Genomic DNA, 21,264 nt, shown 5'->3' on the forward strand with positions numbered 1-21,264 from the left:
CTAGTTCTTTCCACATGCTTTTTTTTTTTTGCGGTACGCGGGCCTCTCACTGTTGTGGCCTCTCCCGTTGCGGAGCACAGGCTCCGGACGCGCAGGCTCAGTGGCCATGGCTCATGGGCCTAGCTGCTCCGCGGCATGTGGGATCTTCCCAGATTGGGGCACGAACCCATGTGCCCTGCATCGGCAGGCGGACTCCCAGCCACTGCGCCACCACAGAAGCCTTGGAACTTCATTTTTAAAGTGAAGTATCTTTCTAGGTACAGTGAGTTTCTAGAATAAATATTTTTCATACTTACCTTGTTCTGAGGAAACAAGTTATTAGATCATTACCTATAAATAAGTTATTGATTTAAGTGACATGTGAGAGTTATAAAGGCAAGTGATTAAATTAAGTAAGGTTTATGGTTCATAGAGCTTCTGTTATTCCTTACCAGGCCAAACATGACCGGATTTCTTATTTCCTTGGGTATGTTAAAATTTTGTTTTCGCTTGCCTTGAGATGAGAACTTTCTAAAAAACATTTAGGACTTCCCTGGTGGTCCAGTGGCTAAGACTCCGCGCTCCCAATGCAGGGGGGTGCTCCCAATGCAGGGGGCCCGGGTCCGGTCCCTAGTTTGGTCAGGGAACTAGGTCCCATGTGCCGCAACTAAGAGTTTGCATGCTGCAACGAAGATCCTGCATGAGGCAATGAAGACCCAGGGCAGCCAAATAAATAAATATTTCTTTTAAATAAAAAAATTTTTCAAGATAAAAATGAACTTTTATATAACGAAGATTGGCAGGGCATAAGCTGTGCAGTACGGTTACCTCAGTTCAAATTCTTGGTGTGCCCCATTGTAATGGACCTTTAGCAAACTATTTAAGCTCTGTGTGCTTAAAAGGAGTGGTAATACGGCTTCCCTGGTGGCGCAGTGGTTGAGAGTCCACCTGCCGATGCAGGGGACACGAGTTCGTGCCCCGGTCCGGGAAGATCCCACATGCCGCTGAGCCTGTGCGTCTGGAGCCTGTGCTCCGCAACAGGAGAGGCCACGACAGTGAGAGGCCCGCGTACCACTAAAAAAAAAAGAAAAAAGAAAAAAAAGGAGTGGTAATAATAGTACCTACTTTCTCAGATAGTGAAATGATATACTTAAAGTGCAATGCCTGATACATGGTAATCACTCAATAAATTTTAGTCAAAATAAAGTTATGAAACTCTACATGTTAAATTCTCTGGTGCAATTTTATTGTAATTTTTGCAGTAGTGAGCAAGCCTAATTGAGATTATTATTTGTGTATATGTTGATAAAAACAAACTATTAAGAGATTGCCTTATCACTTAATTGTTTAGTCTTAAATTCATTGTGGTTTATTTGCATTACCTTTTTGCTAAGTTTATTTGTATATCTTATCAAAATAGAAAATTATTTAACTTCATAAACTAAGAATCTCAAAGAAGCCTCGTTCTCTTTTTCTGCTTTCTACAGGAATCAGTGTGGAATTTCTGTGTTCCTTACGTTCAGATGCAACCATGGAAAGCATTACTGCTTGTTTACATGCGTTACAGGCCCTTCTAGATGTTCCTTGGCCCAGATCTAAAATTGGCAGTGATCAGGTGATTTCTTGTTTTTTGTTTGGCTTCTGTACATGTCAAGGAACAGGAACAGAAACATGTCCAGGTTACTACAGTCAATAGGGAGTAAACACGGAGAAGTAAAAAGGAGACTAAAAAACTGCACAGCTAGGCCTCAGAACTGAAATGGCATCAGCAACTGTGCTGACCTAGGAGCAGTCATGCCTCTTTCTGTCTCTGCTTCTGTCGCACTTATTTCTGCTGCCACCAGCCAACCACTCCGTGTAGCAGCTCTTCATGTGAACTTTCTGCAATGATGGGAAGGTTCTATATCATACTGTCTTTGTCTCTTTCCGCTTCAGTGCACCCTGCTCTTCGTATATACCTGTATCTTATACCCCATTTCCCTGAGAGTTTCTTCTTGGTTCACGTAGTTATTGTCAGTTACGTAGTATTCCTCTTGGCTGAGTTCTCTATCCAAGTCTTTTTAAGAGACGACTGGCTAGTCTCTAGGTGGAGTCAGACACTAATATCAGACCCAGTTGTGACCATGGTTAAAAGATCACTGTACACAGCTGATTCACTTTGTGATACAGCAGAAACTAACACACCATTGTAAAGCAATTATACTCCAATAGAGATGTTAAAAAAAAAAAAAGATCAGTGCACAAAGAATGGCAGTTCCTTTAACTGCTTTCCCAAGAGCAACTCTGTATTGGGCAGGCACCCTTAGCATCAGGTACTACCAGTATATTGAATTGTATATTAAATTGACTCTTGGATGTTAAGAAAAATGGATGGTATGATTTCTTTTCTATACAGTTATATAACTTATTACTACTATCGTTTATTAGGTTTAAAGTATTAATCAGGCTCCTGCCTGACTTGGATTGTACTTGAATAAATTTTAAACTTTTTCTGCTTGTTTATTCTGTATGTTAAAACAAGTATCATAGGGGCTTCCCTGGTGGCGCAGTGGTTGGAAGTCTTCCTGCTAATGCAGGGGATGCGGGTTCAAGCCCTGGTCTGGGAGGATCCCACATGCCGCGGAGCGACTGGGCCCGTGAGCCACAACTACTGAGCCTGCGCGTCTGGAGCCTGTGCTCTGCAACGGGAGAGGCCGCGATAGTGAGAGGCCCGCGCACCGCGATGAAGAGTGGCCCCCGCTTGCCACAACTAGAGAAAGCCCTCGCACAGAAACGAAGACCCAACACAGCAAAAATAAATAAATTAATTAATAAACTCCTACCCACAACATCTTTAAAAAAAAAAAAAAGTATCATAATGACAGTTTTACTATTATTTTCAAAGATGAAAGAAAGCCACCAGAGTAACCAATAGAAAAGAAAAGGAGAAAATGAAATAGTATTTGTCCAGTGTATTTTATTCTTTAGAGAGATATTCATTCTGTGCTTAATAACTCATCCACTTTTAATGTCATACTTCGCCATCATTCTTTATTAGTACCAGAAAACTTTAATATAAATCTAGGAATCTACATGGCAGTCCTTATATACTTTTAGCCACATTTTTCATCTTGTTTTAGAAATCTCGTTTGTTTTCCCACTTTAGGACCTGTGTGAAAATGATCTTTTGTCATAGTGCCATCTCCCACAGGATTGGACAAAAACCAACCTGGAGTTGGTTTAAAGTGGAGCAAGTGTTACATAACTTTATTGCCCTAACACCTTTATTTTTTATGGACCATTGTTTCTTTCTCTGAATTTTGTCATGGCATTTAACATTGGTATTTTTTTTTTAAGTATGTAATTTTCCATATAGTCTCACCTGTTTTCTGTGATAGGACTTGGGTATCGAGTTGTTGAATGTACTACATCGAGTAATTTTGACCCGAGAATCACCTTCCATTCAGCTGGCTTCTCTTGAAGTGGTAAGGCAGATTATCTGTGCAGCTCAAGAACATGTGAAGGAGAAAAGACGAAGTGCAGAAGGTGAATGTTCCTATAATGCCAAATCAATCACACGGCATCATTATTTTTTTAAGTATTGCTTATGTGTCTATGTCGTTCTGAGAATCTATTGTGTATAGTACAAACCTCTAGGTATGGCTTCAAATCCTCTCATGCACCTCTACGTGTTAGCTTGGATGTTGTCAGTAGCTAAACTACTATTCCTTGGGAAAATTAGAATTTTAACAGCCCTGGAAGGAAAAAAAATTCTTTATACTGATTGAGTACCTACTTTTAAGTGTTTACCAATGTACTTGGAAAGAACTACTGACAATTCTTTAATAACTTAAGTTTTGCAAAGTGATTAAATTGTTCATTTACAAGTCAAATTTGGTATTGGTGAGTTTATCACTTAAGATTACATTTGACTACCTATAACAGAAAATCCAATATAACAGATTTAAAACACGAGGACTTATTCTCTCATCTAAAAGAAGTCCAGAAGTTGGCAGTCCTGGGCTGAGATGGCAGCTTCTTAAAGACATCAGGGACCTCAGTTCCTATCTTTCTGCCCAGCCACTACCAATATTAAGGTGGTAAGGTCAGTGCTGGAGCTCTAGCTATCAGGTTCACACCTTAACAGCAAGGAGTTAACCAGACAATATTTTAAGGCTGAGAAGGTCACCGAGGATTTCTTTTGATCCACTGCAATAAGAAGTCCACATAAAGACAACTACTTTTACCTCCATAACTTTCTCTTTCATTCTTTAAGACCCAAGACTTCACCCATTTAAATGTGTTACCTACAACGGAAATGAACTAAACTGCCATCTACCAGAAGCAAAACAAACCTGAAGCATTTATTCAACATTGTTCTTTTTGTCTTTTAGTTGATGATGGGGCTGCTGAAAAGGAAACCTTGCCAGAATTTGGAGAGGGAAAGGACACAGGAGGACTTGTGCCTGGGAAATCTTTGGTCTTTGCAACACTGGAATTGTGTGTATGCATTCTAGTTAGACAGCTCCCAGAGCTAAATCCTAAATTGACAGGTAGCCCAGGAGTAAAAGCTACAAAGCCACAGATGCTGTCAGAAGATGGAAGTAGGTTGGTTTCCGCTGCATTAGTTATCCTCTCTGAACTTCCTGCAGTGTGCTCTCCTGAAGGTATGTTGTGGTGTTTGATTTGCTTTACTTGACCTGGAAGGAGAGAAATGGTTTTGATAGATAATGGAGGTAATGGTTGCTTATCTTTTCCTCATTACACAAATGCTGACCCCCAAAGCTTTGCATATGGTCTTTAATCCTCTAAGGTTAACATTACAATATTCCAGTAATCTGTTTTACTAAAAGGGTGAAAGTAAATACAGAGACAGCATGTACTCTACATAGATAGTCTCTTCCATGGTTGAGAATATTGTAAACCCATCGATGGCAATTACTAGCTCTTGGGCATTTTTTGGTATACAGTATCTAATGGACTTTCCCTACCTCAGTGACAACAGAAGCTTCTCATCATATCCAGTTCTGTTTTGAATCAAGTCCATGCTTTTAATATAGTGTTTAAGGCTCTGCAGAGTACAACTGCCTCCTGATTCCTTCCGTGTGAACCTTAAACCCAGGAGGCTTCATGCATATCCCTGTTCTGTACTATTGTTGATGGTGTTACTTGATCCGAAATGACCCCAACCCCACCCCTTCTCTCCTTTGTAAAATTTTGCCTTCCTTTCAAGTTCAGCTCCAGCCCTACCTCATCTGTGAAGGCTTCCCTAAAAACTCTGGCTCATATTGAGTTTTGTTTTGTTTTTCTTTTTTTTTGTTTGTTTGTTTTGTGTGTGTGTGTGTGTATGTGTGTGTAGCTTCCATATGTAGATATGTAGTTTTTATGTGTCATATAGAGGTATATGTAATTGATTATTATAGAAAGAGAAGGTAAATATATATACAGACATATGTCTTGTTTCCAGTGAAATTTTGTATCCTCTAGTACATAACAGGGACTCAGTATTTAATAGATACTTCTTAATTGGTAAGCATATTTCTGCTTAAATGTGTCTTGACCAACTTACATTCTGTCCTATTTTTAACATGACTTTAAGCTTCAGTTTGACTTTTAAACGTGTATTCCTTGTTCTCACACACTGTCTTACACCAATAGTAGCAGAAAAAGTGACTAGCAGAGGATTGGGGGCAAAAATATACGATGTGAGTTTTATTGATAGCCTCTGGGAAAATTGATTGACTATTTTAGCTTTAGTCTCTTCTCTTTCACTTTAAACAAAGTGACTTTTTAACTCCTTAGTGGCCATGGAAACTTTAATATTTTGTACTGAGTGATTCACTACAAATTGCTTCAAAAGGGTTTAATATAAAATCCAAATGGATAGTGATAGTGGTTGCACAACATTGTGAATGTACTTAATGCCACTGAACTATTAAAAATGATTAAAATGGTAAATTTTTTGTTCCATATATTTTACCACACTAAAAAGTAAAAATAAATTCAATGTTTGTCAACTACCAAATAAAACAAAATAACACAGCAATGGATAATGGTACTGTGATATACTTTAAATAACATCTCCAATTATAGCCAAAATTTAATCCACCCTTTAAAATCTTAAAGTTATTTAAATTATCTTAACAGTTATAATCCCTAATGGAGAATAATCTTAAAAGCTAGAAATCTTTGACATTATCTAACTCATTTGGTGATTTCCTTTGAGGAACTGTATATAGACTGAAATAGTGTTTTTTAAAAATATTACAGGAAGCATCTCAATCCTCCCTACTATACTGTACCTCACAATTGGAGTCCTCAGAGAAACTGCTGTGAAGTTACCTGGGGGCCAGCTATCTTCAACAGTTGCAGCTTCCCTGCAGGCTCTGAAAGGAATATTATCTTCTCCCATGGCCCGAGCAGAAAAGAGCCATACTGCTTGGACTGACCTTCTCCGTAGTGCTTTAACAACAGTTCTTGACTGTTGGGATCCAGGTAATTTAGGCTTTTTGGAAGCAGTTGTTCAGTTTGTTTTAAAAAGCAAGAGGGACAGTTTTTTGAGAATTAGCTATTTACTTGATCATGTTTGGCAGTCGCACCTAAAGGAGACCACAGTTCACTACATACTTGTTTAGAGGATATGTATCGTAGACAGAAAATATCTATGGTCTCATTTTAGTATCTTTTTTTTTTTTTTTTGCGGTACCCGGGCCTCTCACTGTTGTGGCCTCTCCCGTTGCGGAGCACAGGCTCCGGACGCGCAGGCCCAGCAGCCATGGCTCACGGGCCCAGCTGCCCCGCAGCATGTGGGATCTTCCCGGACCGGGGCACGAACCCGTGTCCCCTGCATCGGCAGGCGGACTCTCAACCACTGCGCCACCAGGGAAGCCCCCTCATTTTAGTATCTTTAACGTTAATGCAATTAAATGACTGGCAGCCTGTATGTTGACAGTGAGAGACCTTCAAATGTAATAGTATGTTAATTTTAAAATACAGTATCATCCATGTCTAGCTGACAGAACTTTTTTAATATGCACAATGTACTGAAAACTGCATAAGGTATACATTACAAATATAATACAGGACTGATCTGTCCCTCCAGGACCTACTAGCTAAGTGACTAGACAAGTTATCCAACTTCTCTGAGCCTTAGTTTTCTCATTAACAAAATAAGGAGATTGTGTTGCAGGAGACTGTTAGAGCAATAACATAACATGCGAAAAGCATCTCGCTTTTTACTTGGCATATATCTATAAATGATAGCTAGTATTATGTTCAATGTCCATTAAACTTAGTTTTTCCCTTTGTTATTGTTGAGTAGGTCTTATTTTCAACATTATGTCATGGTAATTGTAAAAAGTGTTTAGACATATTATAAATTATCTCCTTTTTTAAAAAAAATATTTATTTGGCTGCATCAGGTCTTAGTTGTGGCACACGGGATCTTTTGTTGCGGCGTGTGGGTTTCCCTCTAATTGTGGTGCACAGGCTCCAGAGCACATGGACTCAGTAGTTGCAGCGTGCAGGGCTGTCTAGTCGTGGCTCAGGGGCTCTACAGCGCACAGGCTTAGTTGCCCTGCAGCATGTGGGATCTTAGTTCCCCGACCAGGGATCGAACCCACATCCCCTGCATGGGAGGTGGATTCTTAACCACTGGACCACCAGGGAAGTCCCTATCCCTGCCTTCTTTGTTCTGTTTATCAGTGTCACAATTCACCATATTCTATTTTGTATGGTAAAAAGGTTTCAGTTGAATTCAGCATTTATTGACCACGTACTTTGTGCCCAAAGTTGGGAGTCTAGGGGAGGCTAGTGCCATAAGGTATGATTAATACCATAGGAGCTCCTTGAAGGCAACAGTAATGTCTTATTTATCACTGCCTTTCTAGTATTAAAAAAAGGAGATAGGGACTTCCCTGGTGGTCCAGTGGTTAAGACTTCGCTTTCCAGTGCAGGGGGTATGGGTTGGATCCCTAGTCGGGAAGCTAAGATCCCACATGACTCGTGGCCAAAAATCCAAAACATGATACAGAAGCAATATAGTAACAAATTCAATAAAGACTTTAAAATTGGTCCACATCAAAAAAAAACTTAAAAAAAAAGACCAACTGGCAAAAGTTAGAGTAGTCAGCTCTGTTTGAGTGAATCAGGCAGAGTGTCACAGTAGGGTTCTCTGGAAGCTCATGCTGAGATGGAGTTTGGGGAGCAAGAGGCTTATTAAGGAACAAAGCCTGTGAAGGGAATGGGGAAAGCAATCTTGGGCTAAAGAAGCCAAGCTGCAGTACCAGCATCCAGCAAAGCTCAGCATGCCTGCTGGGCGTCTCTGAATATTGCCTGTCAGTGCCTCCCAAAGGACAGCAGTGTCTACACTCCCTCAGATGTGGCTGCCCCCTGAAGACTGTGATCTCAGTCAAGCAAACTCGGGGGCTGAGGCCAACCCTGAGGAGCTAACAGCTGACTGCATGCCTCACAGCTGGGCAGCACCTGCCCTCACAAAGGGGAGCTCAGTGCTACACCTCTGTAGCTACCACAAGAGTCTTCTCAAAACAGTCAGTTTCTTAAAGGATTAGAAAGCATTCTCCATTCTCCACATGGACATCACAGAAAAGGATTCTCACGCAACATTTTGATCTAAGACCAGCAGACCTAAATAGCATGGTACATTTGGGGACGGTAAGTAGAGCAACGAGAGAATGTGGGTTTGAGGGGAAAGAGTAAGAGGGTGGTGAACGGTGATTAGTAGAGATGGAAGTTGGATGGTAAGTGGGGCCACATGATGGAAGGTTTGGCATGATTGGTAATTTGGGCTGCCTTCAATAGGCATGTGTTCTTAAAACTGGAGTAAAGTGATGGGATTTGCATTTCTAAAGACTCACTCTGGCAGCAGTATAGAGAAAAAAGCAAGACTGTTGGAGACAAGGTAGTAGCAGTAAGGATAACAAGGAATGAAATAATGAAAACTAAAATGTTTAGCAAGTATTAACAGAATTTACTGATAGTTTGGTTTAGGAGTTGAAAGGGGTAAGGTGAGTTGGGTGTTCATGGTGCCCTTAACAGAAATACCAAAGTGAGGGTTTTCAGGGGAAGATAGTGAGTTTATTTTGAAATGCCTACAGGATAATCAAGTGGAATGAAATATGAAGCGGTCTGGGCTTCAAGAAAGTCTGGCTAGAGATGGTTTTAGACTGCATGCGTTTGGGAGTTGTCAGTGGGATGGCTGAAATCACCTAACTTGGGTTTATGCAACAAGATGGGAGGAGATTCCGAATATAATGCAGAAACAGAAGCCAAACAAAAGAGAGTTTTAATGACTCGAGAGTGGTCAGCAGTGTAAAATACACTGTGGAGATCACGCTCACAGTGTTGAGGTACGAGAGAGGAGTAAGGGAGGGGAAGGATCAAGTACAGGCTCCTCTCGACAGGGAGACGAGAAAGCTGAAGGAAGATACAGGGTCAAGGAATTTTATTTTATTTTTTAGATGAGGCTCTAGTATGAGTTCATGCTTATGGGGGAAAAAAAGGTGGAAATGGGGTTGGAGTTGAAACTATTAGGGAGGGAAGCAGCATCCCTTTTCTAGGCAGAAAGGAAAAAACTTCACAGCACATTTAGAAGGATGAATCTGCCAGTGTGAGGGAGGAAAGGATGGAAAGTTAATAGGCGTAAGTTGTTAGGTTGAGTTATGATGAGCTTGCCTCTTTCATCTCTCTCACACACACACACACACACACACACACACACACACACAGATGGTTTTCTGTTGTCTGTCAGAGAATGAGGTTAGGACACTGAGGATTTGGACTAGCTACTGAGAAGAATTAAGGAAGGAGCTGATAGGGAAAACATTTGCTTCATAACAAATTGCTCCAAAACTTAGTAACTTCAAACAACAAACATTTGTTACCTGACAGTTTTTGAGGGTCAGGAATTGGGGAGCAGCATAGCTGGGTGGTTCTGTCTTGGGGTCTCTCTTGAGGTTACTGTTAAGATGTTGGCCGGGGTCACAGCTAAAGACCCCATTTCCAAGGGGACTCGCTCATGGCTGTTGGTAAGAGGCCTCAGTCTCTCACTGGCTGTTAGCAGGAGGCCTCCGTTCCTTACCACATAGGCCTCTCCATGGGGCTTAATGCTAAGCGAACCTTGCATCTATTGTAGGTAAAAGAGAATGGGTATAATGGAATTTGGGCAGGGCTGGGAGAATAAGGGAATTTTAGAAGAAATGGGAAGAGGAACCCAGGAGAACTTTATCTTACGGAGAATAAAAAGACATTTTTACTAAACAGACTAGCTATTGTAGTTTCAAGTTGCTATAAATGACTAAGAATAACTTGGCTGTATGTGAAGCACTATGGCATCATGGTTAACAGTATGCTTTCTGGAATCAAACTGAATGCCTTACTAACCGTGTGATTTGGGCAAATGACTGAATTTCCGTTCCTCAGTTTCTCATCCATAAAATGGGGGAAATAAGTGTACCTACCTCACGATGCTAATGAGGATTAAATACAAAGTGCTTATAATAATACTGTCATAATTTAAATGTTAACCATGCACCTATTTTACCTTAAAATTATTCAAATTATTTTTATAAAATAAATCCTACCCATCCATAGTATTTTGCTTTCATTGCTGCTGTGTCTCAGGTGTCAGCTCAAACACTAATTTCCTAAACCTTTCTCTGACTGCCCAATGTAGCAACTCCTGGGTTGCTTTCTATTATCTCTTAATATATTTTTTATATTCATAGACCTTGTGACTAGCTGGAATCCTTTATTTACTTCTTGGTATATTCTGTATCTTCTCTGTAAATTGTATTGTCAGTGCCAAAAAGAGTGCTGGCACATAGAAAATGTTTCTTAAGTATTTGATGAGTGAATGTTACCAAACCTTCTACATATATATGTAATTTTTTTCATAAGTAGTAATCCATTCTTACACAATTTAATGAGTTGAATTTGCCACACCTTTTCCTTTTCAAATAACATTGATTTTCCACAAGAGGTTCATTAAAATTATTTAATGAGAGTATGACTTTGGGAAATGAAGTAAATTACATCCAGTAGAAAATTCCTTTAAATGATTGTGGCACACACAGATATTTTCAAATTTTTCTGTACTGTTAAGAAATGGTATATGTAGCAAACAAAGTGCTAAGTTATTTTCGCTTGACACGTGTATTATCAAAATATGAATACTTTAAACTTAACAAAGAAAAAACAACTGTCCAAGCATTTCTGTATTTCTCCACAATAAAAATAATAATATAACAGCTAATTTATATTGAGCATTATGTGCAACATGCTATTCTGAATGCTTTGCGAGGATTAACTCATTTAATCCTCATAACCTTATAAATTTAAGTACTGTTACTTTCATTTTACAGATGAGAAAACTGAAGATGGGGTTAAATATCCAAGGTCACATAACTAGTTAATGCATATTCCTAGTAAATGTATATAAGTATTTACTGATGTCTTTACTTACGCAGACTGTAATTTCTTTGGTAATTCTTGACTCTAGAATTACTTAAAATGCATATTTTAAAGCTACAGCATTTGCCAGGATTCTTAGTCAGTCAGTCCGTATTACTGTCTGTAATCCTTAGGTACACAAAAGAAATTACTACCAAACTAGAGACAGCTTCACAGCTGTATATAACAGTAAATATGACAGTGTTGGGATCTGTTTCTCATAGATTATTTCTTTTTAGTAGCTGGAACACACCAAGAACTTGATGAAGTCAGTCTGCTTACTGCTATCACAGTATTTACTTTGTCTACCAGTCCAGAAGTAACTACGATCCCATGCCTTCAGAAGCGCTGTATTGAGAAATTTAAGGCTACTCTTGAGATAAAAGATCCTATGGTAAGTGTGTTTAGAAGATAGATGTTTGTAATAGGAACATGTTTAGGCTTTTGCAAAACTTTTCCTTATGATTTTGTTGAGTCCAACAGAAAGTACCAGACTGAAAATTATTTTTAGGTTTGGATTAATTCATGTTCTTGGGTTGACAAAGTCAAATAATAATGGTCTTGTTTTTTGGCCCTGAGGATGGAATGTAGTTAGTTGGAGAAAGATAAAGAAAATGTTTTTTAAAAAATTAAAAAACAAAAAAAACCTAAATTTGAATTAGGGGCATCTTAAAATTGATATATCCCTAGAACTTCAGTGGATTTCCTTTCAAAAAAAAAGGAAAGGAAGACTCTAGCATGTGCCTTCAGTATATGACTGCAAAATAATGGGACCTATTTCAAAAGCAGCGTATACAAATTAATCCCATTCCTTTCTGGCCCTTTTATTTGCTAAATTAATTTCCTATGCTGTTATGTGGTACAAAATAAGTTTGTAGCACATGATCACAAATAGACTCCTAAAATTTAGTAAACAGATTTTCTCTCAGAAAAAAAAATAATCATTCAAATGAATAAAGGATGGTTTCTATATTTGCTGTACAGTCATCTCCTTTTGTTCTCCTGTCCTATCTGTTTCCTCTAGCCTAACAGGAGCTTTATGTAGCAGTCTCAAAGTGGTGCCTCCAGTATGTGATGACACATAATTAATATGGTCCAGACATGGTTCCTTAAAACCTTCATAGCATCAAATATATGTGATTTTCATCTAAAACATTTTCCAGAATATTTTTCAAGTTTGTATGTTTGTTTGATTTTTTACATTATAGAGAGACAAACGAGGGGGAAAATGGGAACTAGTCAAAAGAAGAAAAATTAACCACTTTATTCCCACTCCAAGCTGTCACAACCACTGTTAGCATGCAAGTTTGAATACCTGTTAGTGCTTGGACTTCCAAAATTAAAGATAAATTAGAAATAAAATAAATTTAAGTGTGGGAGGGGAGGCTTTAAATGTTTTTCATTTACATTTTTTAATTTACTTTAAAAATTTACATTAAAACTTACATTTTAATATAAATGTAAATTTATATTTACAGTTTATACTATTTTTGTCTTTTTTCTGATTAGGTACAAATCAAGACCTATCAGCTCCTACTTTCCATTTTTCAGTATCCAAATCCAGCTGTTTCCTACCCGTACATTTACTCTTTAGTATCCTCTATCGTGGAAAAACTGCAGGAAATAGACAAAAGAAAACCTGAAGACACTACTGAGCTTCAGATCTTTCAAGAAGGCATAAAGGTTTTGGAAGCACTGGTAGCCATTGCTGAGGAACAGCATCGTAAGTGCTAGCACTAAATGCATACTAAATCAGAATCTGTCCAAAATCAGAAATTTAATGTTATTTAAACTGTAAAACATCCCATTAGTCACTTAGCATTATATTTTCACACTCGTGGAAAGGCAGGTGTTGATGTTAATCAATCAACAGTATTGAACTGTTTTGTATTAATTTGGGAGAAGAGATTGGAAGAACTGCTTCCCTTCAAGTGGGGGAAATATGTCCAGATCAAGTGTATAAGAAACATTTACATCCCTGAACCTGGGGCTTACATCATTTGTTTACTTTCCAGGCTCTCAGCTGGTGGCCTGTCTTCTGCCCATCCTCATTTCCTTCCTTTTGGATGAGAATGCTCTGGGATCAGCAACTTCCATAATGAGAAATCTACATGACTTTGCTTTGCAAAATCTCATGCAGATTGGGCCTCAGTATTCATCAGTTTTTAAAAGTGTAATGGCTTCCTCTCCAGCCTTGAAAGCCCGCCTTGAAGCTGCTATAAAGGGCAATCAAGAAAGTGTCAAACTCAAGATACCAACATCTAAACATACTAAGAACTCTGGAAAGAATTCAAGCATCCAATTAAAGACCAACTTCCTCTGATGTTTTTTTTGAATAGTAAGCACCTTAACACAATACTTGATCATTTCTTTCACTTTGGGGGCAAAAGTGGCATTTTAGACACAAGTGCACTTGGAGGCTGTTTGTTTTAACTTAAATTGCTTTGAAAAGTCACAGCAAACTTAACATTTTTTGTGGGTTTCTTTCTTTCTTTCTTTCATATAATAAAATCACAGAGCTCTGTCAGAATTCTTGCCGGGAATTTCAATAAAGTGCTAAAGAACTAAACTTAGAAAACCAACCACTGCTTTAAAAACAAAAAATTTATTTCTTCTAATAGTCCATACACACATAGTACTATGACATATATAAATCTGACTCTAATATAAATTATCTGCATTTATATTGTATCTCGATTGCCAGTTTAAAATTCGGCCTTATTCAATAATTGTATTAGACTTTCTTGGATTTCTCAAACAACGTAAATGATTGGCAAGCTATTTAGGAAACTTGGTTTAGAATTATCTAAAATATGTAATAGTACAAATTAATTAATGCCCTACAGTGTGACTTAAGGTTTGGTGTCTATAAATATCATGGCTTTTTACCATCTATTGGTTTTATTTGTATTGAGTTCAGAAAATTGAAATTTTAGTCATTTTAAATAGAATAGGGCATTTCCACTTCAATTTCTCACATGGATTTTCTTTTACCTCTGTTCCTAATAATTTTCATCATTTTCATTTATGGCAAACATTCATACCAATGAGTTTAATATAGATTCATATCTATATTTAAATTAACTATGGGTTTATATAAATGTCAAATTTAGTACAACAAATTTAGATCCTCAATGAATACAAGTATGTTTTTTTTAACATGAAACATATTTTAATATAGAAAAAATCTAATGATAAAGTCATATTGGTTGAAGGATAATTTTTAATTATTGATGGTCATTGACTCTCCTTCCACTTCAGTGTTATACTGTGTGAATCAAGCACTGTGTCAGAACAAAGAATTTCCCTGTTAAAAATTAAAACCCGAAGTGAGAGGGGCATGTTCAGAATGGAGAGACACTTGGAGTCAAGAGAAAGCAATGTGATGGTACTCTATTTTATTATGTTTGTATATAAATACACTTGTAAATCGTTCAGAATGAAAGCATTTGACAAATTCTAACACTACAATCAGTTTTTCTAATTTACATAAATAAAGCTAATTTTCTTTATCATTCTTGTATTTGAAATTATTTTACTCACAAAAGATGACTGGTTAGTCTCACAGAGTGCAGAAAATCATTTCTGTGGAGCAAATAATATTTTCTCTGAAACTTAGCCTGTTTTCTGAGGGGAGCCCTTTCTTTGGAACATTCTTTGCAATGGTTTGCATTCTTTGTCTTTCTAATTATCTCTATGAATTTGACTGTATACTCATTATTGTTTCCTTCACCTGAATGCCCTTCTCTCCCTTGTTCTATCTGGCTGACTCCCAGTCCTTTTAGGCCTGGTTTAAATGTCACTTCCCCTTGATAACTCCTTAACGCTTCTTACCCTCCTCTCAAACCAAGCAAATGTAACTGCTTCTTCATCTGTGTTCCTGCAGTACTTTATATATTATTCTATGCACTGAACATCACATTGCATTTTAATACTCCCTTTTAGACTGTGTCTTAAAGGGAGAAATTTTGTCTTCTGTAACTGCCTGTGTGGCATCAACTAGACACTTAAAAAACTGTTGAACTGTACTGGTGTAAGATCAATTTGAGCTGAGAAATTTATTCCTTTGCCAAGACAAATGCTGGACTGGGATATTCTCAGGATATAGTTTTTTTTATTTTTTTGTTTCTTTTGTATTGTTTTTTATTTCATTTAGTTTGTTCTTAAACATTAAGATTTCTGCTCCTCATTTAGTGACCTGGTATCCTGAATTGTCTGGATTTAAAGGTGCTATATGAATGTCAATAGTTGTGAAAAAATATGTCCAGTGTCATGGAATTAGGAACTTTGAGTTGGGCACAATTCTATAGGCTTTTTTTTAATGTATCATCTTGTTTAATACAATATTGAATTAGTAAAGATACCCTTACTGATACAGAAATTAAGGCTTAACGGCTGAGACTTGAACCCACCTTTCTGATCCCAGGTTCCAAGCTAGAGACAGAAAAGGTCCGTTGGTGGTCCTGATTCTATCAAGGTAAAGCTTTTCTCTTCTTTCACTGTTCCACATTCCTTCCAGAGCTTTCTTCACTCCTAGTTGAAGATATTTTCATTTAATATTTCTCCAAATTGCCACCAAAAGTTTTCTGGCTAATACAACAGGAAAAAGTGGGAAAAATTTGTGACGTCTACAATTTCAATGGGAATAATGATTACATGATTAGTTGTTGATATAAGTTCTGATTTGTTTAAAGGTGAATAGTTAAGACTGAAAAACACATCAAAAATTCTTTACATCTGTTTTATTTTAACAAGTCTCCAGTTGTTATAAAGCAGTTGCACGTTAACTTGGTAATTCTTTACAAATTTAATGTGTTGATGAGCAACCTGGATGAAACAAAGTGGTATATATAATGTTTGCTTGAGCTTTATGTTTTTCTAAGGGAAGAAATACAGCCCAAACTACTAGTTGAGTCTCATTTTATTTAACCCACTATTTAAAAGCTTATCATGGAAAGACTTATAAAGTAACATCAGAAAGACCAGATTTCTATAAATAGAGCATCCGAAGCAAAATTTCTACTTCTATAAATCAAACTTCACTGCCCACCTAAAAAGAACATTAAGGCACTTTAAAAGATACAAATAAGTGCTATAAAAGAGATACAAGGATAGTGCTATGGGAACCCAGGGAAGAAAACTGACGCTTCTGAGATGGACTTACTGGAAGGAATATCATATGGTACAGGCTTAGAGAATAATACATACTTGACGGAATAAATGTATAACCTAAGAGTCTTTTGTAACATTAATTTTGAAGAGAAGAATTCGCTTTGTCTTTTTATTACAATATTAGTTTACATTTTGAGGGAAGAAATTTCAACCCTCAAGCTAATAAACTATGATAATGTTAATACAAAACCAACAATATATGAAATAAAGTCTATACTACCCAAAAACTATAGTTAAAATGTTGAATCATTTCTGGCCGTTTAATGATTATATTATGCTAACAGTCCTAAAGCTTCAGTAGTCTGCCAATATGTATCTTTCAGAGTCCTGTTAACATAATTGTAGAATCAAGGTAATTACATATATTGCATTTTCTCCATCAATTGAATGTACTTTCCTCTTTACAAATAACTTGTTAACCCTTGCAAGACCTCAATTTATCAGAAATATGGTTATTCAACTGCTGGCTGACAGTTTAATGAACTGTGCCTATCTTGACTTTTCTGTTTATCAATCTACTTAGCTGATGCCTCGGCTTTTAGCTTTGAGGAAATGGGAAATTTTGTGTTGTGATGTAGAGCTGGAATGTATCCAGTACAGACCACAAATACAATCCCAGGTTCTGTAAATTCAAAGGAGCTAGCTTCCTTTAATTGCCTTTCTGTTTGCTCAGGACTCCTGGCTGTTCTACTTAGGACATTATAAAATGATTCCACTGACTACTTGGAGAAAATTCTAATTACTTAATAGGCATTCTTAGCACATATCCACATATCGTTCTCTGACAAAATATTTCAGAAAATACTTATTTTTTTAAAGGATTCTATTAAGAAAATTTAAGAGGTCATTGCTACCAATGAAAAACTAATGTTGACAATGTTTTGCTTAATGGGATCAAAATTTAATACTTTTCTCTGAAAAAAACTAGATGCAAAAAAACTGTAGACACACACACTATATATACACACACACACACACACACACACACGCATATACACACACCTATCAGCAGTAGTGGACTGCTTTGTAACATAAAACATTCCAAGAAAGAACAAAACAAGTGAGATATTTTTTAAAGCAATTTAAAGTATGCCAGTGACACAGCAAAAGCAGTTTTGTTAGTGTTGTTATTGGGCTAGTACAAGTGTCCTCAGAAAAAAAAAACCAGAACATTCATATGCAACCAAAACTGATGCTCTCTGGTGAACAACGAGCCTATAAGTCCCAATATTTCTCTGTTAGTTACTTGTTTCTAATCTTAACAAAGCTTTGGGCCTTGCAGTTTGCAATCAAATGCTGGAAGAGTGCTCACTGCTCCCTGAATTGCCAGGGTGACTTGTTTTCTCCTACCTTTTCCTCCCTAGTAGTGTCAGGTACTAGAAACACATCATCTAGGCCTTCATTTAAACACAAAAGCTTCGTAAAAACAGATTTGCTAAATTATGGAAATGCTTTTGTTTCAGCAGTCAACACACTCTTTTGAGTCAATACCAGATGAGAAATGGTTAGAACATGTACTTCCTATTCCCCAGTCAGCTGTATTGTGACTCTGCCATTTGCTATAGTTTTCATTGCAAATGCTTTCTCTTTTCAGTAATAATGTGACCATTCTGAGTTCTCAATTTTGTATAAAAATTTTTGTAGAATTTTCTACAATATGAAAATGTTCCTTTAGTTGTTTGATTTATATGCTTAACATAGTACTGGAACTTCCAGAAATCACCTCCTGTCTGTCTCTGGGCAAACATATGCCTAAACCATTTATCTTACATATGACACCTAAAGCACAAGTGGCTTTATCTTTGAAGTCCAAAGATAAACTGGACTTCATCAAAATTAAGAACTTTTGTGCTTCAAAGGACACCATCAAGAAAGTGAAAAGACGGGACTTCCCTGATGGTCCAGTGGGTAAGACTCTGTTCCCAATGCAGGGGGCCTGGGTTCAATCCCTGGTCAGGGAACTAGATCCTGCATGCATGCCACAACTAAGAAGTCTGCATGCTGCAGTGAAGATCCTGCATGCCGCAACTAAAACCCGATGCAGCCAAAATAAATAAATATTAAAACAACAACATTATTAGAAAGTGAAAAGACAACCCACAGAATGGGAGGAAAAAATTTGCAAATCATAGCTAAATATATATATAGAGAGAGAGAGAGAGAATATCCAGCATATGTAAAGAACTCTCAAAACTCAACAATGAAAAGACAACTCAATTTTAAAATGGGCAGAGTTAAAACAGACATTTCTCCAAAGAAGACATACAAATGGCTAATACACACATGAAAAGATGCTCAGTATCCTCATTCATGAGGGAAATGCAAAACCACAATGAGATACCACCTCACTTGATCACTAGGATGGCTGTGATCAAAAAGACAGTAACAAGTGTTGAGGAGGACGTGTAGAAATTAGAACTTTCTTATACTGCTGCTGAGAATTTGGTGCAGTTGCTTTGGAAACAGTCTGACAGTTTCTCAAAAAATTAAACATAATTAACAATATGATCCAGCAATTCCACTCCTAGGTATGAAAGGATTAAAAAGTCATGCAAAAACTTGTACATGAATATTCACAGCAGAATTATTGATAATAGCCAAAAAGTGGGAACAACCCAGGTGTCCATCAACTCATGAATATATAAACAAAGTTGGTATATCCATTCAATGGAATATTATTCAGCCATAAAAGGAATGAAGTACTGATACATGATACAATGGAGATTAACCTTAAAGACAGTATGCTAAGTGAAATAAGCTAGACATAAAATGCCTCTTGTTATATGGTTCCATTTTATGAAATGTCCATTGATATGAAATATTTATGAATAGGCAAATCCATATAAACAAAGTAAATTACTGGTTGTCAGGAGCTGAGGAAGATTGGAGGGGAAGGTGACTGCTAATGGGTATGGGGTTTCTTTTTGGAATGTGGAAAAGGTTCTGGAATTAGATAGTGGTGTTGGTTGCATAACCATGTGAATATAGTAAAAACCACAGAAAAGAACACTTTAAAAGGATGAATTCTGTGGTATGTGAATTTGTTATGGGTTGAATTATGTCTCCCAAATAGATGTCTTAAGCCCTAGTACCTCAGAATGTGACCTTATTTGAAAATAGGGTCATTACAAATGTAAATAGTTACAGTGAAGTCATATTGGAGTAGGGTGGGACCTTAATCCAATTTGACTAGTGTCCTTGTAAGAAGAGGAGAATGCCATTGGAAGGAGACACACAGACACAGAGGGAAGACAGACATGTGAAGATGGCGGCAGAGACTGAAATTATGCTGCCACAGCCCAGAAATGCCTTGGCCTACCAGAAGCTGGGGGAGCAAGACCCTCCCCTAGAGGCTTTGGAGGGAACATGACCTGTCAACACCTTGATTTGGGGTTTTAGCTTTCAGAACTATGAGAGAATAAGTTTCTGCTGTTTAAAACGAGATTGTGGTACTTTGTAATGGCAGCCCTAGAGAACTCACACCGATTTATATCTGAAGTTTTAAAAAAGGAGTTAGTGGGCTTCCCTGGTGGGGCAGTGGTTTTAATAACAAAATTAAAAATAAAAAAATTCAACAATGGGGACATATAAAAGTATAAAATAAATGTCCATGAGTCTATCCTAATATAAATTATTGAATAAATAAATGGTGGAAAATAGACAAATCTCCCATGTAGAAGAATTCCAAATAATTTTATGTGAAACCTAACTCCCCACCCCTCAAGGGGTTGCGCATAGTAATTTCCTTTCAAAAAAAGGGGGAGGACTTCCCTGGTGGTGCGGTGGTTAAGAATCCACCTGCCAGTGCAGGAGACACAGGTTCGAGTCCTGGTCCAGGAAGATCCCACATGCCGCAGAGCAACTAAGCCCGTGTGCCACAACTACTGAGCCCACGTGCTACAACTACTGAAGCCCACATGCCTAGAGCCCATGCTCTCCGACAAGAGAAGCCACTGCAGTGAGAAGCCCGTGCACCACAAATACTGAGCCCGCGCACCTAGAGCCCGTGCTCCGCAACAAGAGAAGCCACGGCAATGAGAAGCCTGCGCACTGCAACGAAGACCCCATCCAAAACCATCAAGGTCATCAAAAACAAGTAAAGTCTGAAAAACTATCACAACCAAGGAGGGCCTAAGGAGACAAAAATGTATCATATTCTGGATGGGATCCTGCAACAGAAATGGGACGTTAGGTAAAAACTAAGGCTGTCTGAATACAGTATGAACTTTAGTTAATAATAAAGCATCGATATTGGTTCACTAGTTGAAAGGTACCATATTAACGTAATATGTTAATAACAGGCAAAACCGAGTGTTTAGGTATATGGCAACTCTGTACTACCTTCACAACTTTTCTGTAAATCTAAAACTATTCTAGGGCTTCCCCAATCCACCCACCAATTCTGGGGACACGGGTTCAAACTCTGGTCCGGGAAGATCCCACATGCCGCGGGGCAGCTAAGCCCGTGTGCCACAAGTACTAAGCCTGTGCTCTAGAGCCCGTTAGCCACAACTACTGAGCCCACGCGCCAAAACTACTGAAGCCCGCGTGCCTAGAGCCCGGGCTCTGCAACAAGAGAAGCCACTTCAATGAGAAGCCTGTACACCGCAACGAAAAGCAGCCCCCGCTCGCTGCAACTAGAGAAAACCCACATGCAGCAACAAA

The 21,264-nt window shown here is 37.9% G+C and overlaps 1 protein-coding gene and 1 long non-coding RNA gene across 11 annotated transcripts in view; one reads left to right on the top strand and one right to left on the bottom strand.

Annotated features, from left to right (window-relative positions):
* Positions 1-15,826, top strand: part of HEATR5A (HEAT repeat containing 5A) — a 112,613-nt gene extending 96,787 nt beyond the window's left edge. For 6 of the 8 annotated variants that reach the window (XM_082647196.1, XM_082647202.1, XM_082647200.1 and 3 more), the window contains 7 exons: positions 1,467-1,594; positions 3,357-3,504; positions 4,353-4,625; positions 6,229-6,453; positions 11,667-11,821; positions 12,937-13,150; positions 13,443-15,826. In XM_082647196.1, the coding sequence (XP_082503322.1) occupies positions 1,467-1,594; positions 3,357-3,504; positions 4,353-4,625; positions 6,229-6,453; positions 11,667-11,821; positions 12,937-13,150; positions 13,443-13,750 (1,451 nt within the window). In that variant the 3' untranslated portion in view covers positions 13,751-15,826. The remainder of the gene's footprint in view (positions 1-1,466; positions 1,595-3,356; positions 3,505-4,352; positions 4,626-6,228; positions 6,454-11,666; positions 11,822-12,936; positions 13,151-13,442) is intronic. The other 2 variants (XM_082647199.1, XM_082647201.1) reach the window with 1 other exon arrangement.
* LOC309817938 overlaps positions 1-21,264 on the bottom strand; it is a 73,385-nt gene that overhangs the window by 9,400 nt on the left and 42,721 nt on the right. The window contains exons 3-5 of one of the 3 annotated variants that reach the window (XR_014296287.1): positions 15,840-15,960; positions 3,341-3,514; positions 808-1,053 (exon numbers count right to left, since the gene is read on the bottom strand). This is a non-coding gene — a long non-coding RNA (uncharacterized lncRNA). Of the gene's footprint in view, positions 1-807; positions 1,054-3,340; positions 3,515-3,609; positions 4,497-15,839; positions 15,961-21,264 lie in introns of those variants that run through there. The other 2 variants (XR_014296286.1, XR_014296288.1) reach the window with 2 other exon arrangements.

Source organism: Grampus griseus, assembly GCF_964374135.1.
Source record: "Grampus griseus genome assembly, chromosome: 2".
NCBI lineage: Eukaryota > Metazoa > Chordata > Mammalia > Artiodactyla > Delphinidae > Grampus > Grampus griseus.